Genomic DNA, 19772 nt, shown 5'->3' on the forward strand with positions numbered 1-19772 from the left:
CTATTTGTACTTTTAAGGGACCAAATATTATAGGTACTTAAAATATATTTTTAAAAATTCAATTCTCAATCTTTTGCCTTAGTAAACTATAACCAGAACTTTTAATACACACTGGTAATTTTAGTTTCTCCTATCCTTTTTTTTTTTTTTTTTTTTGAGTATCATTTGCTAGAATTCAACAAACACACAATTGGCATAATAAAGTTTGCAGAAGGGCGCCTGGGTGGCTCAGTGGGTTAAGCCGCTGCCTTGGGCTCAGGTCATGATCGCAGGGTCCTGGGATCGAGTCCCACGTCGGGCTCTCTGCTCAGCAGGAAGCCTGCTTCCTCCTCTCTCTCTCTCTGCCTGCCTCTCTGCCTACTTGTGATCTCTCTCTGTCAAATAAATAAATAAAATCTTAAAAAAAAAAATAAAGTTTGCAGAAGGAGAAGAGGCCAAAAAAAAAAAAAAAAAAAAACCGAGTCTGGAACAAATGAAAAGCAACTAGTAATCTACTTCCTGACTAACTGACTTCCCTACAATAGAGATCTTGCTTTCTTACCTCAGACAGGTGGTTCTAATTGCTTATTGGAAATATTTGGGATTTAGTCCAAAGTTTTTGCTTTAAAGCAGTGAGAGCTCCTAAATCCAGGCCCATCAGTCTTTAAGCCCACTGCTAAGCCCTTCTCCCAGATATCTCTGACGTGTGGGTATTTCCAGTGAGAGGACGGGGGCTAGCCAAAGCCTACTGTGACCTGCTCTGGGCAACCTCTATCAACTCTTCCTTAATCTAGTTACCTAGTGACTTAAATACCAAGGCTGTGATTGCTACCCTCAAAACAAAATCAGCCCCAAAAGCAAGCAAACAAGAATGGTGATTTTAAAATAACAGGAAAGTAGAAGCTGATTATTCTCTGTTAAGAGTTGGGAATATTTGCAGTAGAAGTTAATGTGTTTAAAAATAACATTTAATGTCAATCATCCAGCTAAATAAAATAAAGTGCATACTTTTACAATTGGCTCACATGTAAATTTAGAGGAATAAAATCCTGCAACCAAATATTCGACAGACACGTTTGACATTTTATTCTGTATTTAAATATCAATTTCTGGTGAATCTTTTTGGTTCTTTCACATAGTATTATATGCTGCATATCCATAATGGGTATGTGTTATTTGCTTTAGCAATAATAACACTGTTCAATGGGCCTTTCTCAGCAAACAGTGCAAATTCCATGACTGATTCTTGCCATATATTTAGTACATGTAACTGAAAGCCAATATAACCTTGGAGTTTGAACAAAGATACTAACCTAACTCAAAACTTAAACTTCGTTAACTGCAGCAAGAAAAAAAATATTAAAATTATGTTAAACCAATTTATACATATTTTAAAGATCACGCATATACGAACCTTTGGTTTTTCTTTCTGTGAGCAATATGAAAAATTTTATTTATATAAACTATCTTCATTTGTGGAGTGTTGTTCAGCCACTTAAATTGCAAAGTTGAAGAATAGTGTAGTTCATCACCAATAGCAACATAATCCTATTCTTAAAGAATTTCAAATAGATATAGTGATCTCAAGGGTAGGAGCTATATTTTCTAGATTCGTTGATCATAGGATGTCAAGGCAATTATCATAGAATCATAGATGGTGAAGCCTGAAGGGCACTGTAGAGACAATAGTTTGTTGGTCCTCAGGAGCACCTGTAAGCCACAGACGCAGTAGTAGGAAATATTGATGCATCGAATGAACAAGGAATACTTCATACAAATAGAAAATAGAACTATGTTACACATGCAGACACACACATATATACACATTTATACATACACACATATTCATACATATATATATGCACATGCATAAATACAGATACATATACACGTGCATAGATGTACACAAGCAATATAGAATTACATTTATAGGTACACATGTCTACCCTCTACAATTAAGCATAATTGCTATTTCTGACATTCTATTTAATATTTGCTGGTCTGATATTCATACTGTTTTTCCTACATTTTAGGCAGCAGCAGGACCATAGAGGTTACCAATGTGTGTGAGGTTACTAATAATACCAGTAGCAAGTAAAAAACTCATCCAATCCGTTCTGTGTTTTGCCTGGTCAAACATTTAGTTGGGGTTTTACAAAGAATATCAAGTACATTTTAATGACTGCATTGGTATATTGTTCCAAATAGCAGGTTAATTTGACTTTCCTGGCAGTCGACCTCAGAAGCAATTATAAGAAGTAAGAATTTCAGTGGATATATAAAATGAAGTCTTATGCAAGCATTCTTCTTCTTTTTTTTTTTTTTTAAGATTTTATTTGTTTATCAGAGAGAGAGAGGGGGAGAGAGCAAGCACAGGCAGACAGAATGGCAGGCAGAGGCAGAGGGAGAAGCAGGCTCCCTGCTGAGCAAGGAGCCCGATGTGGGACTCGATCCCAGGACGCTGGGATCATGACCTGAGCCGAAGGCAGCTGCTTAACCAACTGTGCCACCCACTGTGTCCCAAGCATTCTTCTTTTTTTGATAGCTCAAGGCTGATAGCACTTCTTGGTCATGACTTTTCACTCTCAGATTTAATAATCTCTTGTGTGATATCCTGGCAGTAAGAACTACTTCATCTCCAAAAGTAACTGTGAACTTTCTAGAAAAAAAAAAAAAAAAAGAGTAACGTCATTTCTGTTGGAAAGTACCTTTAACTTCCTTTGTCCGTTTCCTTTCTTTCTGGAGATGGGAGAAAGTGCTAATTATCTTCTTTCTAATCTTTCCTACTTCATAGTATTAATCAGTCACTCGTTCTCTTTCTTTTCCCCAGATTTCGGTCCAACATTCTGCTTCCAAATGTCCTTTTCCTCAGAATATCTCTTACTTTCTCCAATCTCCTTCCTTTTCACTGTTTTCTCCGGCATCTGCTGTGCCATTGTATAATCCACCACATCATTGTCATGTTCTAATCTTTTAGCTTGCTCTTTACCCTTTGTATGACATTTAATATTGGTGAGACCTCTGAAAATATGTATTTAATATTGGTGAGACCTCTGAAAATATGGAGGTTACTTATAAGATCCAGCTGGTGTGGCAAGCTGGTGTGATTTGCTCTGTTTTGGGGTGGATGGTTTCTGGCTTCTCATATATCTCAACGAGAAAATTCACATTGTCGTCCAGCAGGAGATTTGCGTCAGGGAGAGCATTGAGGGGCTAGGAGGACTCCGTCCTGTGACACCTGTTATCATTCATGCTCTCTCCTGAGCCGTGTGTTTGCTGTTTGTGTCTACGTGTAGACTGTCACCCTGGCTTCATCCCCATCCCTTCCTCTGTGGCGCCCCTTACCCTCCAGAGCTTGTCCGTTCCCTCTGTGCACACACCTACTTCCTACGTGGCGTGTTATTCTCCCTCTGTGTCTCCTCTACTACTGAAATGTAACTTACATGTGTTAGTATCTGCAGTCACAGTTTCTGGAAGATCGTGCATGCTTACTAAATGCTTGTTTCATGATGAATAAATGGTTGAACATTTCTCTTCATATTTGACCCTCTGAGATTATAGCCTTATTTCTTCGTCCCTGTGGTACCCAGCATAGTGGTGGTTGCATGGTAGGTCTTCAGCATATACTCCTGGAGTGGTTGAAATGAATGGATGAGAGTATTTTTTAAACTGAAGAAGGCTAGGGGAATTCATGATGGAGGGTCCTGGTCAAATGAACCTTCAGTTTTCTAGTATTCTGCCAGTTGTTTTCAGTCTAACCTGCGACTTTGAACAGAAGCATTTTGTTTTCATTCTGTTTGCAGAAAGCTTACCATGAATGATGCCTATTCAGATGGTGTTTTTTAAGAACTAAAACAAGGTGCCATAAATAGAAGGTATTCTTTAATTGATGAGGTAATTTGTATGTGAGTAAGAACAGGGCTCACCTTTAAGGTTCTCAAATAAAACAACATGATTATGGCACTTCCCAGTTAAAAGCAAGAGATGACACGGCCGATTATGTGTGACATATGTCTCTTAAGCACTCTCTGGTAGTTCTCTTCTAGGCCTCATCTTTCAGGTCTTCTCTAAAGATAATCTATTCCTGGTAGAGAGAAGAGCTATCATAGAGCAGTTTCATATTTCACACACAGGTTTGTCTATCGTCACTGGATATGATGGTTTCTGAAAGGTTCTTCTTTTTTTGACAACTAATGGATTAACAATACACACATGTATACACTCTTTTAAAAAAAAAAAGATTTTATTTATTTATTTGACCCACAGAAAGAGATCACAAGTAGGCAGAGAGGCAGACGGCGGTGGGGGGGGGGAAGCAGGCCCCCTGCTGACCAGAGAGCCCGATGCAGGACTTGATCCCAGGACCCTGAGATCATGACCTGAGCCGAAGGCAGAGGTTTAACCCCCTGAGCCACCCAGGTGCCCACACATGTATACACTCTTAAACGAGTGAAAAACAGACTGACCTTTAAAACCAAGATGGCGTATATGTTATACGAGCAATGAAACTGTAACTTTTTTTCTGCCATTTTTAGTTATTTTTCATTGATGACTCCTCCTCTGGCCATGTAGTAGTGAAGTAAAGTTGTGTAAGGCTGGTGGAATTTGGGTTCAAGTGAGTAATTCTTAAGTTTCAGCGTCATAAGTTTCAGCGTCATTCCTCACCCAGCAGTCATACAGACCGTTGTTCCATGACTCCATTGCTGAAGGAACGTCACTGTGAAGCCAAGAGACAAAACCCCTGGCTGTTTCTCCACCACAAAAGAATACAGTAGATTCCTTTATTTCAGAAAGAATGCTGTCCAGGTCGCACCTGCTGCTTAAAAGCACATACAGGAGTTTGAAGATTGAATTGCACCTCCTACACGGGTTAAATTACATGGCTCTGAAAATATCCTTCTTTGCCAAATCAGGAACACTGCTAAATTTGCAGTATTTGTTCCTTGTCTTTGAAAATAGGCAGCTATTTCTTTCCCAAATTGTTTATTAGAAAAAAATCAAAGCCTGTCTGACTCCTGGTGGGCCTGAGGCATCATTGTTTCATGTGAGAACCAGGTCATGAGTCTCTTCACGCGTATTTCTTGGCTCTTTGGAGCATCAGGCTCTTGTCTCAGTGTTTGGAAGAAATATACCAGACCAGGCAGAAGGAACAGGAAGTATCTGGTGTCCTAGGGCCAGGCCCAGCTACACAGGAATCACTGGGTTTGTTCACACAAGGTGATCTGAAACATGGAAGTCAGATTTTAAATTTGGAGGACTTTGCATGCGAATCCAGATGCTTCTGGTAGATCAGGCTTAATGCTTGGCTGGTTGCCAGAGTTCCTGCTTCTTCCTGTTGACCCCCTTATCCTGGGGCCAGGGTCCACTGCCATTTATTATCACTCTTATGCTATTTTTATTACATATTATATATTATTATATTTATATTACATAATAAATATTATGCTATTTATTATTAGTAATATTCCTCTCTCAGTAGACTAATATTCTCTCTCACAGGTGAGAAAACAAAGAAGGCCTTTCTCCCTAACCTCTCTCTGCTTCACTTACCTGTCATTACCTGCCTGGCTCCTTCTGGTGTAGGCCAATCTGTAATTTGTGGTACGGGAATTAACATGTAAGTTGAGATTCCCAACTCTTAATGAATTTTCAAATTTATCCCACATAATTTGAGGGGCAGAAACCACGTTAACATAGGCATTTAAAACTGTGATCAAACCAGAACTCATTATTATCAACAACAGACATTTGCAAGGTTGTGTTATACCATGTGGCTCCCACCATACAGTTCGGACAACCCTGCAAGGGAAATAATGATGGTGATTGTGACGATCCCTAATAGTTAGTAATCACTCATTATGGGTCAGGCATGGCACTAAATACTTTGCACATTTTATTTCAATTAATCCTTAACCACAGAATGAGTTATATCCTTGTTTTCCACGAAGCAACCTATGTAAAGTCACTCAGCTATGAATAGATGGAGCGTAGGTTTGGAAGTAGGCAACTTGACTCCAGAGTACAGTGGTCTGTTGTCGTCTGTATTATTGTTGTTGCTATTATTATTATTATCCAAGTAGGGAAGGTCACTTCAAAGTTAAGGTTACACTCCAAGGTTATTATGGACAGTTATTAATTGGTAAGGGTAGGATTAAAATGTAACTCTGAAGTCTCATCCTTTATATCAAGTTGCATTTTTTTGATTTTTAGAAAGTGAGCTAAAATTATTTCTTACCAGGAAACATGGTATATTTTTAAATAGAGAAACCTAAAGTTTTTCTAAAAGAAAGAAAAAAGAAAATGCTTTTGGGTCAATGGATACCAGTTAGGTTCCAAATAAGTATAGACACTGAACCCGCCTAACAGGATAGGGAGGAGACACACTTGGAACACTCCACTTCTGGGTATGTTGGGTGGAGATGTGTACTTGAAGTTTAGCTTCCTAATATTGTCTAATGGTTTCTAGTATTATGTTCCTGTTATGGTGAGTTACAGCAAAAAAGCCAGTAACTTGTTGCTCATTGGCCTCAGAAATAAGATACACAATTACATTAATTAATAAATGTTAGGAAATTGCTATTTTAAATAATAATATCTAATTGCTTAAGTGTCGACCTTGCATGGGGACTGTATAAGGTATTTGACATAAGTTATCTCTAATTCTTAAAACAATCACCCAGCCTTGTGGGCATTATATCCCCGTTTCCAGAACATCACACTGAGGCTCAAAGAAGGGAAGTGACTTACCCAAGAGTACACATCTATTAAGTCATGGGAGAAGAATCACACTTTGGCCTTGAAGGCCATACTTTTCCTATTATACCACGCTGTCATTATAGTATGTCAACAAAATTATCAGATTTATTTATTTAATATTCCTTCATTTCATCTTCTGTAAAGTAGATCAGTAATAATATCTACTCTTGGAGTTTTTGTGAGCGTTAATGACCATTCACATAAAGCACTTAGCGCCAGTTTAGCATATAACAGATGCTCAATGTTAATTTTTGTTATGTGTTTTATTGGCCTTGTGCCAGGACCTGAGTCAGGTACTGGGGAAATAGGAGACTAGAATACTACATCTTTCTTCCAAGGGCTTATAAGTAGTATAGGGGAGATGAGGTAGAAAAGTTTTACCAGTAATTATAATCCAGTGTGATAAATGCAGCAAGATATATGGATCCACAGGCAGGGTATTAGCATGGAGGGTCAATTGCATTCTTCGCATGCTGGGGAGAAAACCCCTGCACAGCTCTGGTCATTAATGTGATGAGAGCCTCTCTACAGGGCGATATTGTATGATATCACAGAAGGGTCTTTATGAAGAAAAATTTTTAAAAATTGTTTTGGTTCTTTCCTAAAGGACAGGTTAAGCAAATAAAAACCCTTTTCTAAATAAAGTGTCAGTGCTATTCAGCGGGGAGTTAAATTATGATTTTGCACCTGGAGAGGGAGCCAAGTGGAACCTGAGAACCCTGGACTTCCACAGTGTGCAGGGTGGGGAAGACAGTTACCACTCACCACTCACTCACCACTTCTGTGGAGAAGGAGAACAATGCTCCACACCTAAAATAAAGGCATTCTTTGTCAAGCCTTTCTACTTGCTCCCTCCCCTGGAGTACCACACCCACTTCTTCAGAGCTTTGGGCAGCCTTGGTCTTTCAAGAGACCTCATGGGAAAACACTCTTTAAGTAACTACAAGAAGCCCAGCTACTTATACTAACTATTCTAGTCTTTCATTGATAGATATGAACTTCTAACACAGACTCAAAAGAATTTAGATGAAAGCTAACTGCAAGAAAGGGTTAAGATAAGCAATGCAAACAGCCAAACCCAAGAGAAGAGAGATAACGTAGGAAATAAAAAAACGTTAAAAACAAGACTTGTGTTAGTATCTTCAGGGAGTATATATTATAATAATAGTATATGCAGGCTATTGAACCATAAGGCAAGAATGGACTGCCATAAAAATGAACAGCTAGAAGAAAAAATTCTTAGAAATTAAAAAATATAATTAAAAATAAATGAGTGGGCAAAAAGTAAAATAAATGTAGTTGAAGACTACTTAGTAATTCAGAATATAAAGTTAAGGAATTATCCTAGAAGGTAGAATAAAAAGAGAAAGAAATTAATAGATTGGAGGATAGCACCAAGGAACCCAACATCCATCATATAAGAGTTTCAAAACAGAATGGTTTGGACAAGGGTACAATTCAGATTATAATACAAAAATAAATAGGGACTTCAGAAGAAAGTAGGCAGGGGCACCTGGTTGGTTCAGTCAGTTAAGTGTTGCCTTTGGCTTAGGTCATGAACCCAGGGTGCTGAGATTGAGCCCCTTGTTGGGTTCCCTGTTCAGCAAGAAGTCTGCTTCTCCCTCTCTCCCTGTTCATGTTCTCTCTCTCTCTCTCTCTCAAATAAATAAAATCTTAAAAAAGAAGAAGAAGAAGAAAGTAGGCAGAAATAATGGAGGGGAAAGAAGTAATAAAAAACATAAAAGATACAGTTTCTCCAAACTGAAGGAAGACTTAATTCTTCAGGAAAAATAAAACAAACAAACAAAAAACCCTTCACCAATTATTTAGTTGGGAAAAGCAAAAAATAAAAGACACACACTTAGTCCTGTGCTGGTGAGACTTCATAACTCTAACATAAAAAAGAAAACTGTAAACATTCCCAAAGAGGAAATAAGCTAACAGATTTTCTACAAAGGGATAAAAATAATATTATTATCAAACTTTTGGAATATTGATTACCCAATGACAATGAAATAGTCAAATCTTTGAAATATATCGAACCTAGAATTCTGTAAATAAAAGTTCAAACTATTATTCAAATTTGAAACAAAATGACATTTTTAGACCTCTAGGTATTTAGAGAATCTATATCTATGCACCTTTTATGAAAAAAAATTAAGATTTATTTCGGTAAAGGAAAAATAATCCATGAAGCAATGATGTAGGATACAAGAATCAATAGTAAGAAAATAAGCCAGCCACTATAGTTTAGTGTAAATTGTTGAAATTGTGTCTGCCAAACTTAATGCAATTGTTAAGAAAAGTTTCCTTAAAAATTGAAAGGATAGTAAAAACAACTAGTAATCATCTAGAACTAATAAAATTTTAGATTATTTCAATCAAATGTATAAAGTCTAACTGAGAAAGGAATCTTATTTGGGAACAATAAATTATAATTAATTTTTAATTAATTTTAATTAATTTAATTTTCAACATGGATAGAAAATTGTATATGTCTTTTTTAAATATAAGAGTATTCTTTGGAGAATAAATTTAGTATATATAATTCCCCAACAAATTATAGAGGGGAAAATGAACAAAGAAAATTTGATCAATATACATAAAGATAAGACAGCAGAAGTAAACAAAAAATATAATAGAAAACACAAAAAGATGATAATAAAAAGGCAATTTGAGAGAACATATCAGTCATTACAATAAATAAACATGAGTTAAAATCTTATATTAAAAGATAAAGACTATTTGAATCTGTTGAAAACAGTCACACAAACTACCTATTCAAGTATATGCTATTTGTAAAAGGTGCAATAGAGCAAATGGAAAATAATTTTGAAATAGAGGTCCCCATAAAATTATAACAGACAAATTGTAACAAAAAGAAAACTGAAACATTAATATAAAACAAAATGCAATGTAAGGCAAAGAGTATGAAATGGGACAGAGAGTGATATTTCATATTGATAACCAGTAAAATCTGACAAGAAAGTAATCCAAATTACTTTATTACTTTATTTATTTTATTAGAATAAGCAATCCAAATCTCTTGGAATTATAAGAATAAATCGATCAAAATAGAGTTTGAAGAGAGCCTTCTTTCAGAAATCTGTGTTGCAGTAACTTTTACGTGCTTTACTCTGAAACCGTAAAGCTATTTGAGTTTTTTTGTCAGGTCCATTTAATTATCTTTATATTAACATTCTTCTGCTGTTCTTTTCCTGCACTGTCCTTAAATACCCTATCAAAACTCATATTTTAAGGTCTTTTTTTTTTGCAGGGGTGTAAGAGTCAAAAGGACTCCATTAATTTTGTGATTTTCAAATGAAGCAGGTAAAGTTTTTTTTTTTTTGCTAAAGAGCTAATGGGAGTGTATTTGGATATTTCGCTGAAAGCAACACTTTTCTCTTACCAGCATGTCATCTAATCCTTGAGTATGACTTTAATGATATTGATTTTATGGATGCTCATGGTTAGATGTAACCTTGCTAACCATCTCATAATCATTTTAGACCAAGACATGAAACTCATCATCCTAGGTTTTGGTTCCAGCTGCCACTCACTGTCTACCTTCAAGAAAGTCACATAACTTCTCTGGATCTCAATTAACTTGTCTCTGAATTAAAGAAATTGGGCTAGAATAGTTATTAAGATTTCTTTCTTCCTCTAAAGTTTTATTTTTTTACTGCATGATTTTTACTCATATTTTTATCTATTCTTTTTCTAAAATTCTATATTGACAAAAATACTTCTGAGAAATATTTTATGAATATGAAAAATGACTTTTCATCCTCTTACCAGATCTTTGGAAGAAAAGAACAGCAAAACATTTGAGGGAGTGGTAGTTGGTGCAGGTGATTGAAGGGACAAATGTTAGTTTCTCAGCTTTCTTTGGCACCCTCATTGTCCATAGGGATCAAAAATGCTGAGTTTATGGTTGGTGTGGAGCAAATGTCTCTTGAGTAAGAGGCTTGGGCTTTCTCCTTATAAATGTGGCTTCTCCCTTATTTAGCTGCATTGCAGGCACTAAAGAGAAAGAAGAGGTTTGAGAAGCAGCTCACTCAGATTGATGGCACACTTTCCACCATTGAGTTCCAGAGAGAAGCCCTGGAAAACTCTCACACCAACACCGAGGTGTTAAGAAACATGGGCTTTGCGGCAAAAGCGATGAAAGCAGTTCATGAAAACATGTGAGTGACTTTGGTCTCCCTCCAAGTCATAAATTCCCTCAGTGTTGAGAAGAGCCTTTGGAACTCTATGATGATTTTGGTAGGAAGGGAGTTAGTTATTCATTTGAGGATTTTTGATAAGTTGGAATGGAATGCCCCCTCAAAGAAGGATTAGAAGTTAGAATTGGGAAGAAAGAAAGAAAAAAAGACCATGAGAAAATGAAGACATTCATTTTGCCCTTAGGTTTCCCAGTTGTTTCAATATTGTCAGATACTCCAACTATAAATGCTTTTACACTATAGGTTTTTTGGTTTTTGCTTTTTTAGAGGATTTTATTTCTTTATTTCAAAGAGAGAGGGACAGAGAGCAGAAGCAGGGGGAGAGGCAGAGGGAGAGGGACAAACAGACTCCCCACTGAGCAGGGAGCCTGATGAAACAGGGCTCAATCCCAAGACCCTGAGATCACTACCGAAGCTGAAGTCAGACTTTTAACCGACTGAGCCACCCAGGTGCTCCTCACACTGTAGTTTTTAAAAGACCTAAATGTTGACACCTGTGAATGTTAGAATGATCAAATAATGGTTGCCAAACGTTGGTTATCAAACCTTTTGGAAAACCACAAAAGAACACAGATGCCCAGGTTCCTTGAAGCAGGGTAGGGATTGGGCCTTTTGTTTTTGATCACCAAGTTCCCCAGGTGATTCTAATACTAAGAGGTGTTTATGAAACATTGACCTGGAAGAATAACTATGAGCATGGATTTAAGGTCAGATTTTTCTAAGTTACAATCCCAGTTTCATTACCAGCTATCCTTGAAGCAAATTACTTTGCCTTTCCCTGATTCAATTTCCTTAGCTATAAATTGGAGATAATAATAATTCTTACCTCATGTAGTCATTGTAAAAGTCAATGAGATACCAGATACAATGCACTTAGTTTCTGGCACAAAGTAAGTTCAGTATCAATATTCATCATGGTAGTGGGGCTGGGGATAATTTGCTGTACATCTACACTAGGAAATCCATGCCTAGGACCTGATCCTTTCTTGCGATTGGATATGATGGTGAAGTCTGGGTCAAAAATGCATAAGAACAATGAGTGGCTGAGGGATCTAGAGAAGTGTCCATGGATGGGAAGAGTTGGGTGGGGGGAGGCTGGGGCGAGGGAAGACTTCTTTGCTGACATTTTCTTGCCTTGATGATTCCTTGACAATCAGCTGTCATTTTGACAGCTTCAGAAAGATCATTAAAGTCGTTATCACAAAGTCCTCTCTCACTGCTGTCAGCGGTGTGCTAATTGTGTCACAGAATCACAGCCTTTCTCTCCAGGTAGTTGAGCAGCTGCATTCCCCTGAATTCCTTTTGAGAAAAATTCAACCTCAGGCCCAGACTTTACTCCTTTTCATAAATAAGTTCCTTGTATATTTGTTATAAATATAATAATTGGATATAAGGGGTGATAGGAGAATGCTAAAAGAAAACTTTTTATGTAAAAAAAACAAACAAACCTTGGGAAACTTACAAAATATTTATTCCCCTGGGAGTCACAATTTCAGGGTTTAGGTTGCTTAATAATAAGGAAAATTGTCACTTCTCTGGTATCCTATCAGTTTACCCTAGTTTCAGAGTTGGAGGAGTGATTCAGAGATGGGGTGGTAGAGAAGCAGTCCAGATCCTGGCCTTAGGCAGGTGGTTAGGTCTGGAGGGGGAGAAGGTGGTGATCAGGTACTAGGAACTGTCATCAGAACAGCTGTCCATCATGGGCCTGTGGCGACCTGGGTTTCTGTGCCCAAGTTGCTGACTCTTCTGAGGGCTTCCCAGGCCTCACCCTTTTCTCATTAGTGTTCTCCCCCCTGGCATCAGCAGCTACGGGAAAGCCCTCAGGAAGTCAGATCTCAGAGCCATGAGGCATTCTAGAAAAATCTCTCGTTCCAGAGTTCGGCTTCTCTAAAAGACTGCTGTCAGGTAGTGGCTGCTGAGAGTTGCCATAGCTTATCTTAGTCATGGTGGTCCTTGGTGGTCCATGGCACCATTTCCTGCTGACTTAATATAGAGCAGCATATATTATTAAATTCTACATATGCCCTACCTACCAGACAAAATTTCAAAATGCATCTACAAATATTGTTAGTTTTAGTCTCTAGTGACTCCCAAAGGTAATAACTATCTATCAAAATTTAAAATATATGTGCAGGGACGCCTGGGTGGCTCAGTTGGTTGGACGACTGCCTTCGGCTCAGGTCATGATCCTGGAGTCCTGGGATCGAGTCCCGCATCGGGCTCCCAGCTCCATGGGGAGTCTGCTTCTCTCTCTGACCTTCTCCTTGTTCATGCTCTCTCTCACTGTCTCTCTCTCAAGTAAATAAATAAAATCTTTAAAAAAAATAAAATAAAATATATGTGCATATGCAGGATTGTTAAATTTCTTGCAGTGCAAGTTATTTTTAAAGTTGATAAATTTTATCACCCGAAATTTTTGTTATTCTACTGAAATAACTAAGAGTTTACATTAAATTAACTCCTTTCCCATATGGAATTATATCTAAATTCATAATTTTGAAGTAAACGTCTGAAATATTTCTTCTTTTTTTTTTAACTTCTGAAATATTTCAACAACATATTATCTCCCAGGGATCTGAACAAAATAGATGATCTGATGCAAGAGATTACAGAGCAACAAGATATTGCCCAAGAAATCTCAGAAGCCTTTTCTCAGCGGGTCGGATTTGGCGATGACTTTGATGAGGTAGGTAACAATGTAAAGAACGGAGGATTGTGGTTGCTGGAAAGGATAGCTTCCTCCCATATAGAGCAGGTGGGGTTTCTTAAATATTTTCTTAAATATCATTAAAGAATAAGTGGTATTTGTTAGTGATGTATTTCTCTTAAGGAGGAAATGGAAGTGCTGGCAACCCTGATTTAAAAGAAAGATTAATATGGTTTAGCAAACTACCCCCTAATTAAGTTTTCAGCTATTAAGGAAAGGAAGCATGTGATTATGTAGAGTTAGTGACTTTTAATGGCTGAAGCCTAAACAGCGCCTTTACAAGGAATCAAGTGCTCACACATATGGGCAAAACAAAGCAGTTTGTGTCACTCTGCAAGGAACAGACTATATCACGCTCTGCAGTTGTTAAATTAGAGGTTAGTCTGCCTCTGTTTATTACTCAGGCTATGAAACAAAATAAATGTAGAGTGGCATTATTAACACACACATTCCATTTAGATTAATCAGTCCAATAATAGAGACTCTAATTATAATGGTGGTGTCTGCACTGTGAATTTCAGTTGTTCTACTCAAAGCACATATATAAGTAGGACTAGTATATGTTTCGAAATGTTTCCAATTCTCTGATTAGTATGGGAAAGAATCTGACTTTCTACATCTGCCTGATATTAAAAATGATGTATCTGTGAAGTAAGAGGTGGTTGCATAGAAACCTGGAAAGTGAGAATTGAGTGTCAACAACTTTTAAAAAGGGTGTAGACGGTCACATGTGGAACTTAAAAAACAAAGCAAACAAACCAACAGGAAAAAAAAAAATAGAGACAAAAACCCCAGGCTCTTAAATATAGAGAAGTAAGGGGTGGTCGCCCCGGGGGCATGTGGATGAGGGGAGGGTGAACAGGTGAAGGGGATTAAGAGTGCGTTTATCGTGAGGAGCTCTGAGGGGCACATACAGTTGTTGAGTCACTGTTAATGTTAATTATACTGGAATTAAAATAGAAAACCCTATCTCCTCCAACCCCCCAAATGGTGTAGACCAGGGGTTAGAAAATTTGGCGTTGAGGCCAAATCCTTCCCATGGTCTTGCTGTATGATGCCTGAGCTAAGGATGTTACATGTTTAAAGGACTGGAGAAAATAAGAGCAATGATGATAGAAACAAAGAACGCGGTGCAACAGAGACTGTATGTAGCCAGCAAGCCTAAACACCGCTATCTGACCCTTTACAGAAAATGTGGCCTAGCCCTGGGTAGGCTAATAAGCATCTAATGAGAGCATGACGTATGATGTGGTGAAAAGGGGTCTGGGCTCGAGGACATCTGGGTTCTGCCATTAGTTCCTTTGTGTAAGTCTCTTCACTTTTCTGACGCTTAGTTTTCTCATCTGTAAAAGAAAAATTACTGGTTTGCTACATTATCTCTGAAGTTTCTTAAATTCTAAAATTATTTTTTCAGGGAACAAGTGTTCGATACTCAAGGTCTATAATCGATGGGGGAGATGATTATTCTGTCATATTTGCTAAAGCAAATATCAATATCTTCTTGGTGCTGTTGAAACTAGCAGGTGCTATTGGCAGTTCTGGGCACCCATTCAGTGTAGACTGGCGTGGGCCGCCATTACCGTATCGGCTATATTTGTTCCCATTTATTTTGTGAGCAGAAGTAGGCATCGCAATATTCATCCTGCAGCATGTTATTCATTTTGTCTGTGGAAAACTGAAAGCACACAAGTACACCGGCCATACTATTTCAATCGCCCTGATGACATACACGTTCATGATTTATTTCCTTTTCATGAGGTAGACTTAACAGTGGTCAGATAGTCGTTAAGCTTGCTGCACATCTGATATAAATTGACTTGATCCAATGTTGTGGTTGGCTTAAGTATCTCCTGTCATGGCCCAGAGTATTGTTACTCTTACTTTAATATAAGATAATGATTTGTTTATTACCTTTCTCCCACGATCGATAATGAGTTCCTGAAGTGTAGAGACTGTTGATTTAACTTTGCATCCCCAACACTGAGTTCAATACCTAACCATGAGTGAGATCTCAATAAATTTGTTCAATGATGAATGAATGAATAAACAAAGAATCTCCTTGGTCAAATGTAAGAGTGCCTTAGGTCATTTCCAATAGCGACAGTCTTAGAATTCTAATAACAACAAATTTAGTGTTGACTCCCAACCACTCTCAGAGTGCGGAGGGAAGGGCTTGGACTCTGAGTAGTCATGGAGCCAGTTAGATCTGAACCACCATAGTTTTCTGACATCTGACATACCTTATCTGACATAAGGTGACTTATGCCTTTAAAGTCTCAAACTGGTCTTGCCTCTCTAAGGTCCTCAGGGCAGAGAATAGTTTAGGATGAAACCAGACTCTCTGAGACTACAGCTGAAAGAAGGAAGTACAATGTACCTACCTTGAGTCTAAGTTTTCTAAACCCAGACACACAGAATGATTTATACTGGCTTTGGTAAGTTAACAGAGAAACCATAGTATTTTTGATTCTTTTTACTTTCTGTACATTATGCTTTTGCTATACCGGTTGCTTTATCTTCAAAAGCTGAGGTGAAAATATTTATTTGCTCCAATTAAAGTTTTACAGATTCTTAATTTGTTATAGTAGAAAAGAAAAGATACATTGGAAAATGACAGGCAAGGTGTAAATTTCCTAGAAACTGAGGTTATATATTCAGCTAGCACAAATTACTTGAATAACTGTTTACTGAAGTATTATAAGATTAACTGCAACAAATTTGCACAACCCAAAATATTCATTTTTTAATCATTGCTCAGTGTTGCAAAAAAAGACTTAGTCTTAAAATAAATATTCCATTTCACTGGGTTCTCACATCAATTGGGTAGCAGATGTTCTTATTATTGTGTTTGAGGAAACCCACTTCCTGAAACGTTAACTCTGTAATTTTCTTTCTCCTATGTTCAGGATGAGTTGATGGCGGAACTTGAAGAATTGGAGCAGGAAGAATTAAATAAGAAGATGACAAATATCCAACTTCCAAATGTGCCTTCTTCCTCCCTCCCAGCACAGCCAGAGAGGATGCCAGGGAGAATGTCAGCCACGTCCTCCACTGCACACAGATCCCGAGCAGGTCTGCTGCCCACCTCAGCTGCCTGTGGTCAGATAGTTCCCTGAAATAGTTAGCTAGGTTGATCCCTTTTAGCACTTATTTTTTGTTTCATAGATACACACTTTTTTTTTTTGATACATACCTTTTAATACCTGTATGCAAACCCGTTTTTTGTGCTGCAGTTGTGAATATCACCAATTGCTAATTTTTATCCATTTTATGTTCCAGCATCATCCAGGAGGGCAGAAGACGAGGATGACAATATCAAACAATTGGCAGCTTGGGCAACTTAAACTAAAATGGAATTCGTGGACACCTGAATTAATGAGCTGTACATAAGACATAAAAAATGTTTTTGCCTTGTTCAGAAGTTAACAAAGGCCCTGTTTTATATTCACACTGGATCAGTAATTGTCTTTTAAGCCTTATAAATAAAAGTTACAAAGAATCATTTGTAGACATCCAGTCAGAGATGGAAAACAACTTCCCGCTAGCATCTTGGAGGGTCTCCCCATGCTGATGGGAGGGGGCATTCTATCTTGTTACATGCTACTGTATTTCCAGTCCCGACACATACTACGTGCTCTGTGTACATTTGTTGAAAGAAAATGGATTCCTGTTAACATACAAAACATGTAACAGTTTATATGCCATATAAAAGTGATGTGTTGATAGCTAGAGAAAATTACTTTATTTTCTAAGGGAATGCAAGTTTGCTGTGTGCATCTGTTAGGACATATCTATCCCATGGTAAATGTACATACACCATGTGTCTTGTAGGAGAGACTTCATTTAGGGAAGTCTTGTGTGAGTCTCTATATAAGTAGTTTCATTTGAGTTTTGCAGTTTAAAATCTAAAAGGAGCTTTAATTGACATTTATTATGGCAATTAAGCCTGGAATAGGGCAATGGATGCACTTCCCAAAATGTCTGAAAGTGCTAACAGCTTACACTGCTGAGCAAGGATCTCCTGGGTATAATTTAGCCACTTAGGAAGCCATGTTAACACTCCCAGGCCATTATGATGCCGTTATGGCTTCCGCGTGCTCAATGTGTGAAGGTTCATTCTTTTCTATTCTGTGCTCTCTTGTACATTTATTTACCCTTTACATCATAGTCTTTGTAAATACATAGAAATGGAGGCAATTAAAAGTATATGATGAATAAAATTTGGGTCATAATTATTTTCAAATGAAAATAAATGACAAAATTATGTATTGCTCATATGTCATGGACCACAGAGTGACAGATGTCCTTATATAAGATGTTCTAGTGTTCCCTACTTTTGCTAGGCTACATAGTGGAATGGAAAGAACACAAGAGCTGGAGGTGAGAGTCCTGGATTCCAGCCTCTGCTCTGCTGCTAATGCCGTATGATCAGCCATGTCATGAATTCTGAACCTCTGTTTCTTCACTGGGAACTTTTAAGTGTTGGATTTGATCTCTAATCGGTCCATCCTGCCACAGGCCTTTTGCATCTGCTGTTCTTAGCAGTCTTCCTGCTATCCACACACAGACACCAAATCTTACTCATTCCATAAATCTTAGTTAAAATGTTCTTTATTTTGGGAAACTCTTCTTGATTCCAGATTAAATCAAGTCTCCCTGTTATATGCTTTCACAGCACTATGCTCTCCCTCTAATCACCTATCAGGGTTTATATTGCTTGATTGTTTACTTAATTATTTTTGTTCTTCCCTGCTGGGCTGGGTAACCAGGAGGGCATGAACGCTACCTCTTCCGGTTCAATAGTGTATCCCAGGACTCAGCACAGTCCCTCATATACAGTAGGTCTTCAATTAATATTTACTAAATGAATAACTATGAACTTTTTACATCTTTTGGGCCGTGAGAAATAACAGGAAGTGGATTTACTTCCCACCCTCAACCAACTAGACAACTGGACAAAATACATGAAGTAAGGACAATAGGCAGCACTAGATTGTGATTCCTGAGAGCGAGACAAATGACAAAAGAAGTGAACACTTCTGGTGCCCCCTCCTCTGAGCCTCCCCACCCCCCGCTTACTGCCTTAGCAGGGAAAGCTTAGTAGTCTTACTGAGTAGAGGAAATCTATGAAGAAGATTCCTGCAGGCACACACGCCCAGAGTTTAATAAAGCATGGTCCTGTCATGATGTCTATCTCTTGCCATGCACTCTAGCCCAACAGTCAAGTACAAGTTAGAGATTTCCTCTGGTTTTTCTGCCATCTCTTCAGTATTGACATCTTTGTGTTACAGCTCACTTTGTTTGATATTAATATAGCTACTCCAGATCTCTTTTGGTTATAGTTTGCATGAAATATCTTTTTTCATCTTTTAATTCTCAGTCTATATCTATGCTTGAATCTAAAGTGAGTTTTTTGTAGGCAGCATGTCTTTCAAAACTCTATTCAGCAATCTCTCCCTTTGAATTGGAGAGTTTAATCATTTCATTTAGTTCTTTAGAAATTGTTTGTTTTAGCTCTTTGAGCATATTTAAAATAGCAAATTTAAAGTCTCCGTCTAGTAAGTTTAACATCTGGGCTTTTTAAAGCATAGCTTCTATTCTATACTCTTGTGGGTTTGTTTTTCTTTTCCTGTGTGTGGACCATACTTTTTTGTTTCTTTGTGTGTGTCATAATTTTTTGTTGAAAACAGGACATTTTGAATATTATATATTTGAATAGTATAATCCACTCAGTGTTTGTTGTGAGTTGATTTTTGTACTTGTTTAGTTACTTTTCTGAGCTAATTTTATGAAGTCTGTATTCTTAGATGTGTGTGTCCCTTGAAGTCTCTATCCCATGTTGTGGTCAGCTAATAATTGGCCACAGATTTCCTGAAACATTTGAAACTGAAATGCGTTGTGTAAATTAACATATTTAGCATAAAGTGGTGTGTAACACTCTGTACATTTTATGAATCCATACTAACAATCTACATGATTTCTTAATATTTCACTAAGACTTGTTTCTTTGAGTGTGACATGTGTAAAGTCTGCACTACCTGGGGAAAAAAAGGCTTATATTTCATTTATATGTTGCCCAATTCATTCATCCATTTGTTCTTGTG

The 19772-nt window shown here is 37.6% G+C and overlaps 1 protein-coding gene across 1 annotated transcript in view; it reads left to right on the plus strand.

Annotated features, from left to right (window-relative positions):
- The window catches only part of CHMP4C (charged multivesicular body protein 4C), a 28345-nt gene extending 8871 nt beyond the window's left edge, over positions 1–19474 (plus strand). The window contains exons 2-5 of the mRNA XM_059392904.1: positions 10745–10922; positions 13533–13647; positions 16575–16740; positions 16948–19474. Of these exons, the coding sequence (XP_059248887.1) occupies positions 10745–10922; positions 13533–13647; positions 16575–16740; positions 16948–17012 (524 nt within the window). The 3' untranslated portion in view covers positions 17013–19474. The remainder of the gene's footprint in view (positions 1–10744; positions 10923–13532; positions 13648–16574; positions 16741–16947) is intronic.
- Positions 19475–19772: the final 298 nt, after the last annotated feature.

This window comes from Mustela nigripes, chromosome 3 (genome assembly GCF_022355385.1).
Source record: "Mustela nigripes isolate SB6536 chromosome 3, MUSNIG.SB6536, whole genome shotgun sequence".
NCBI classification, from domain to species: Eukaryota; Metazoa; Chordata; class Mammalia; order Carnivora; family Mustelidae; genus Mustela; species Mustela nigripes.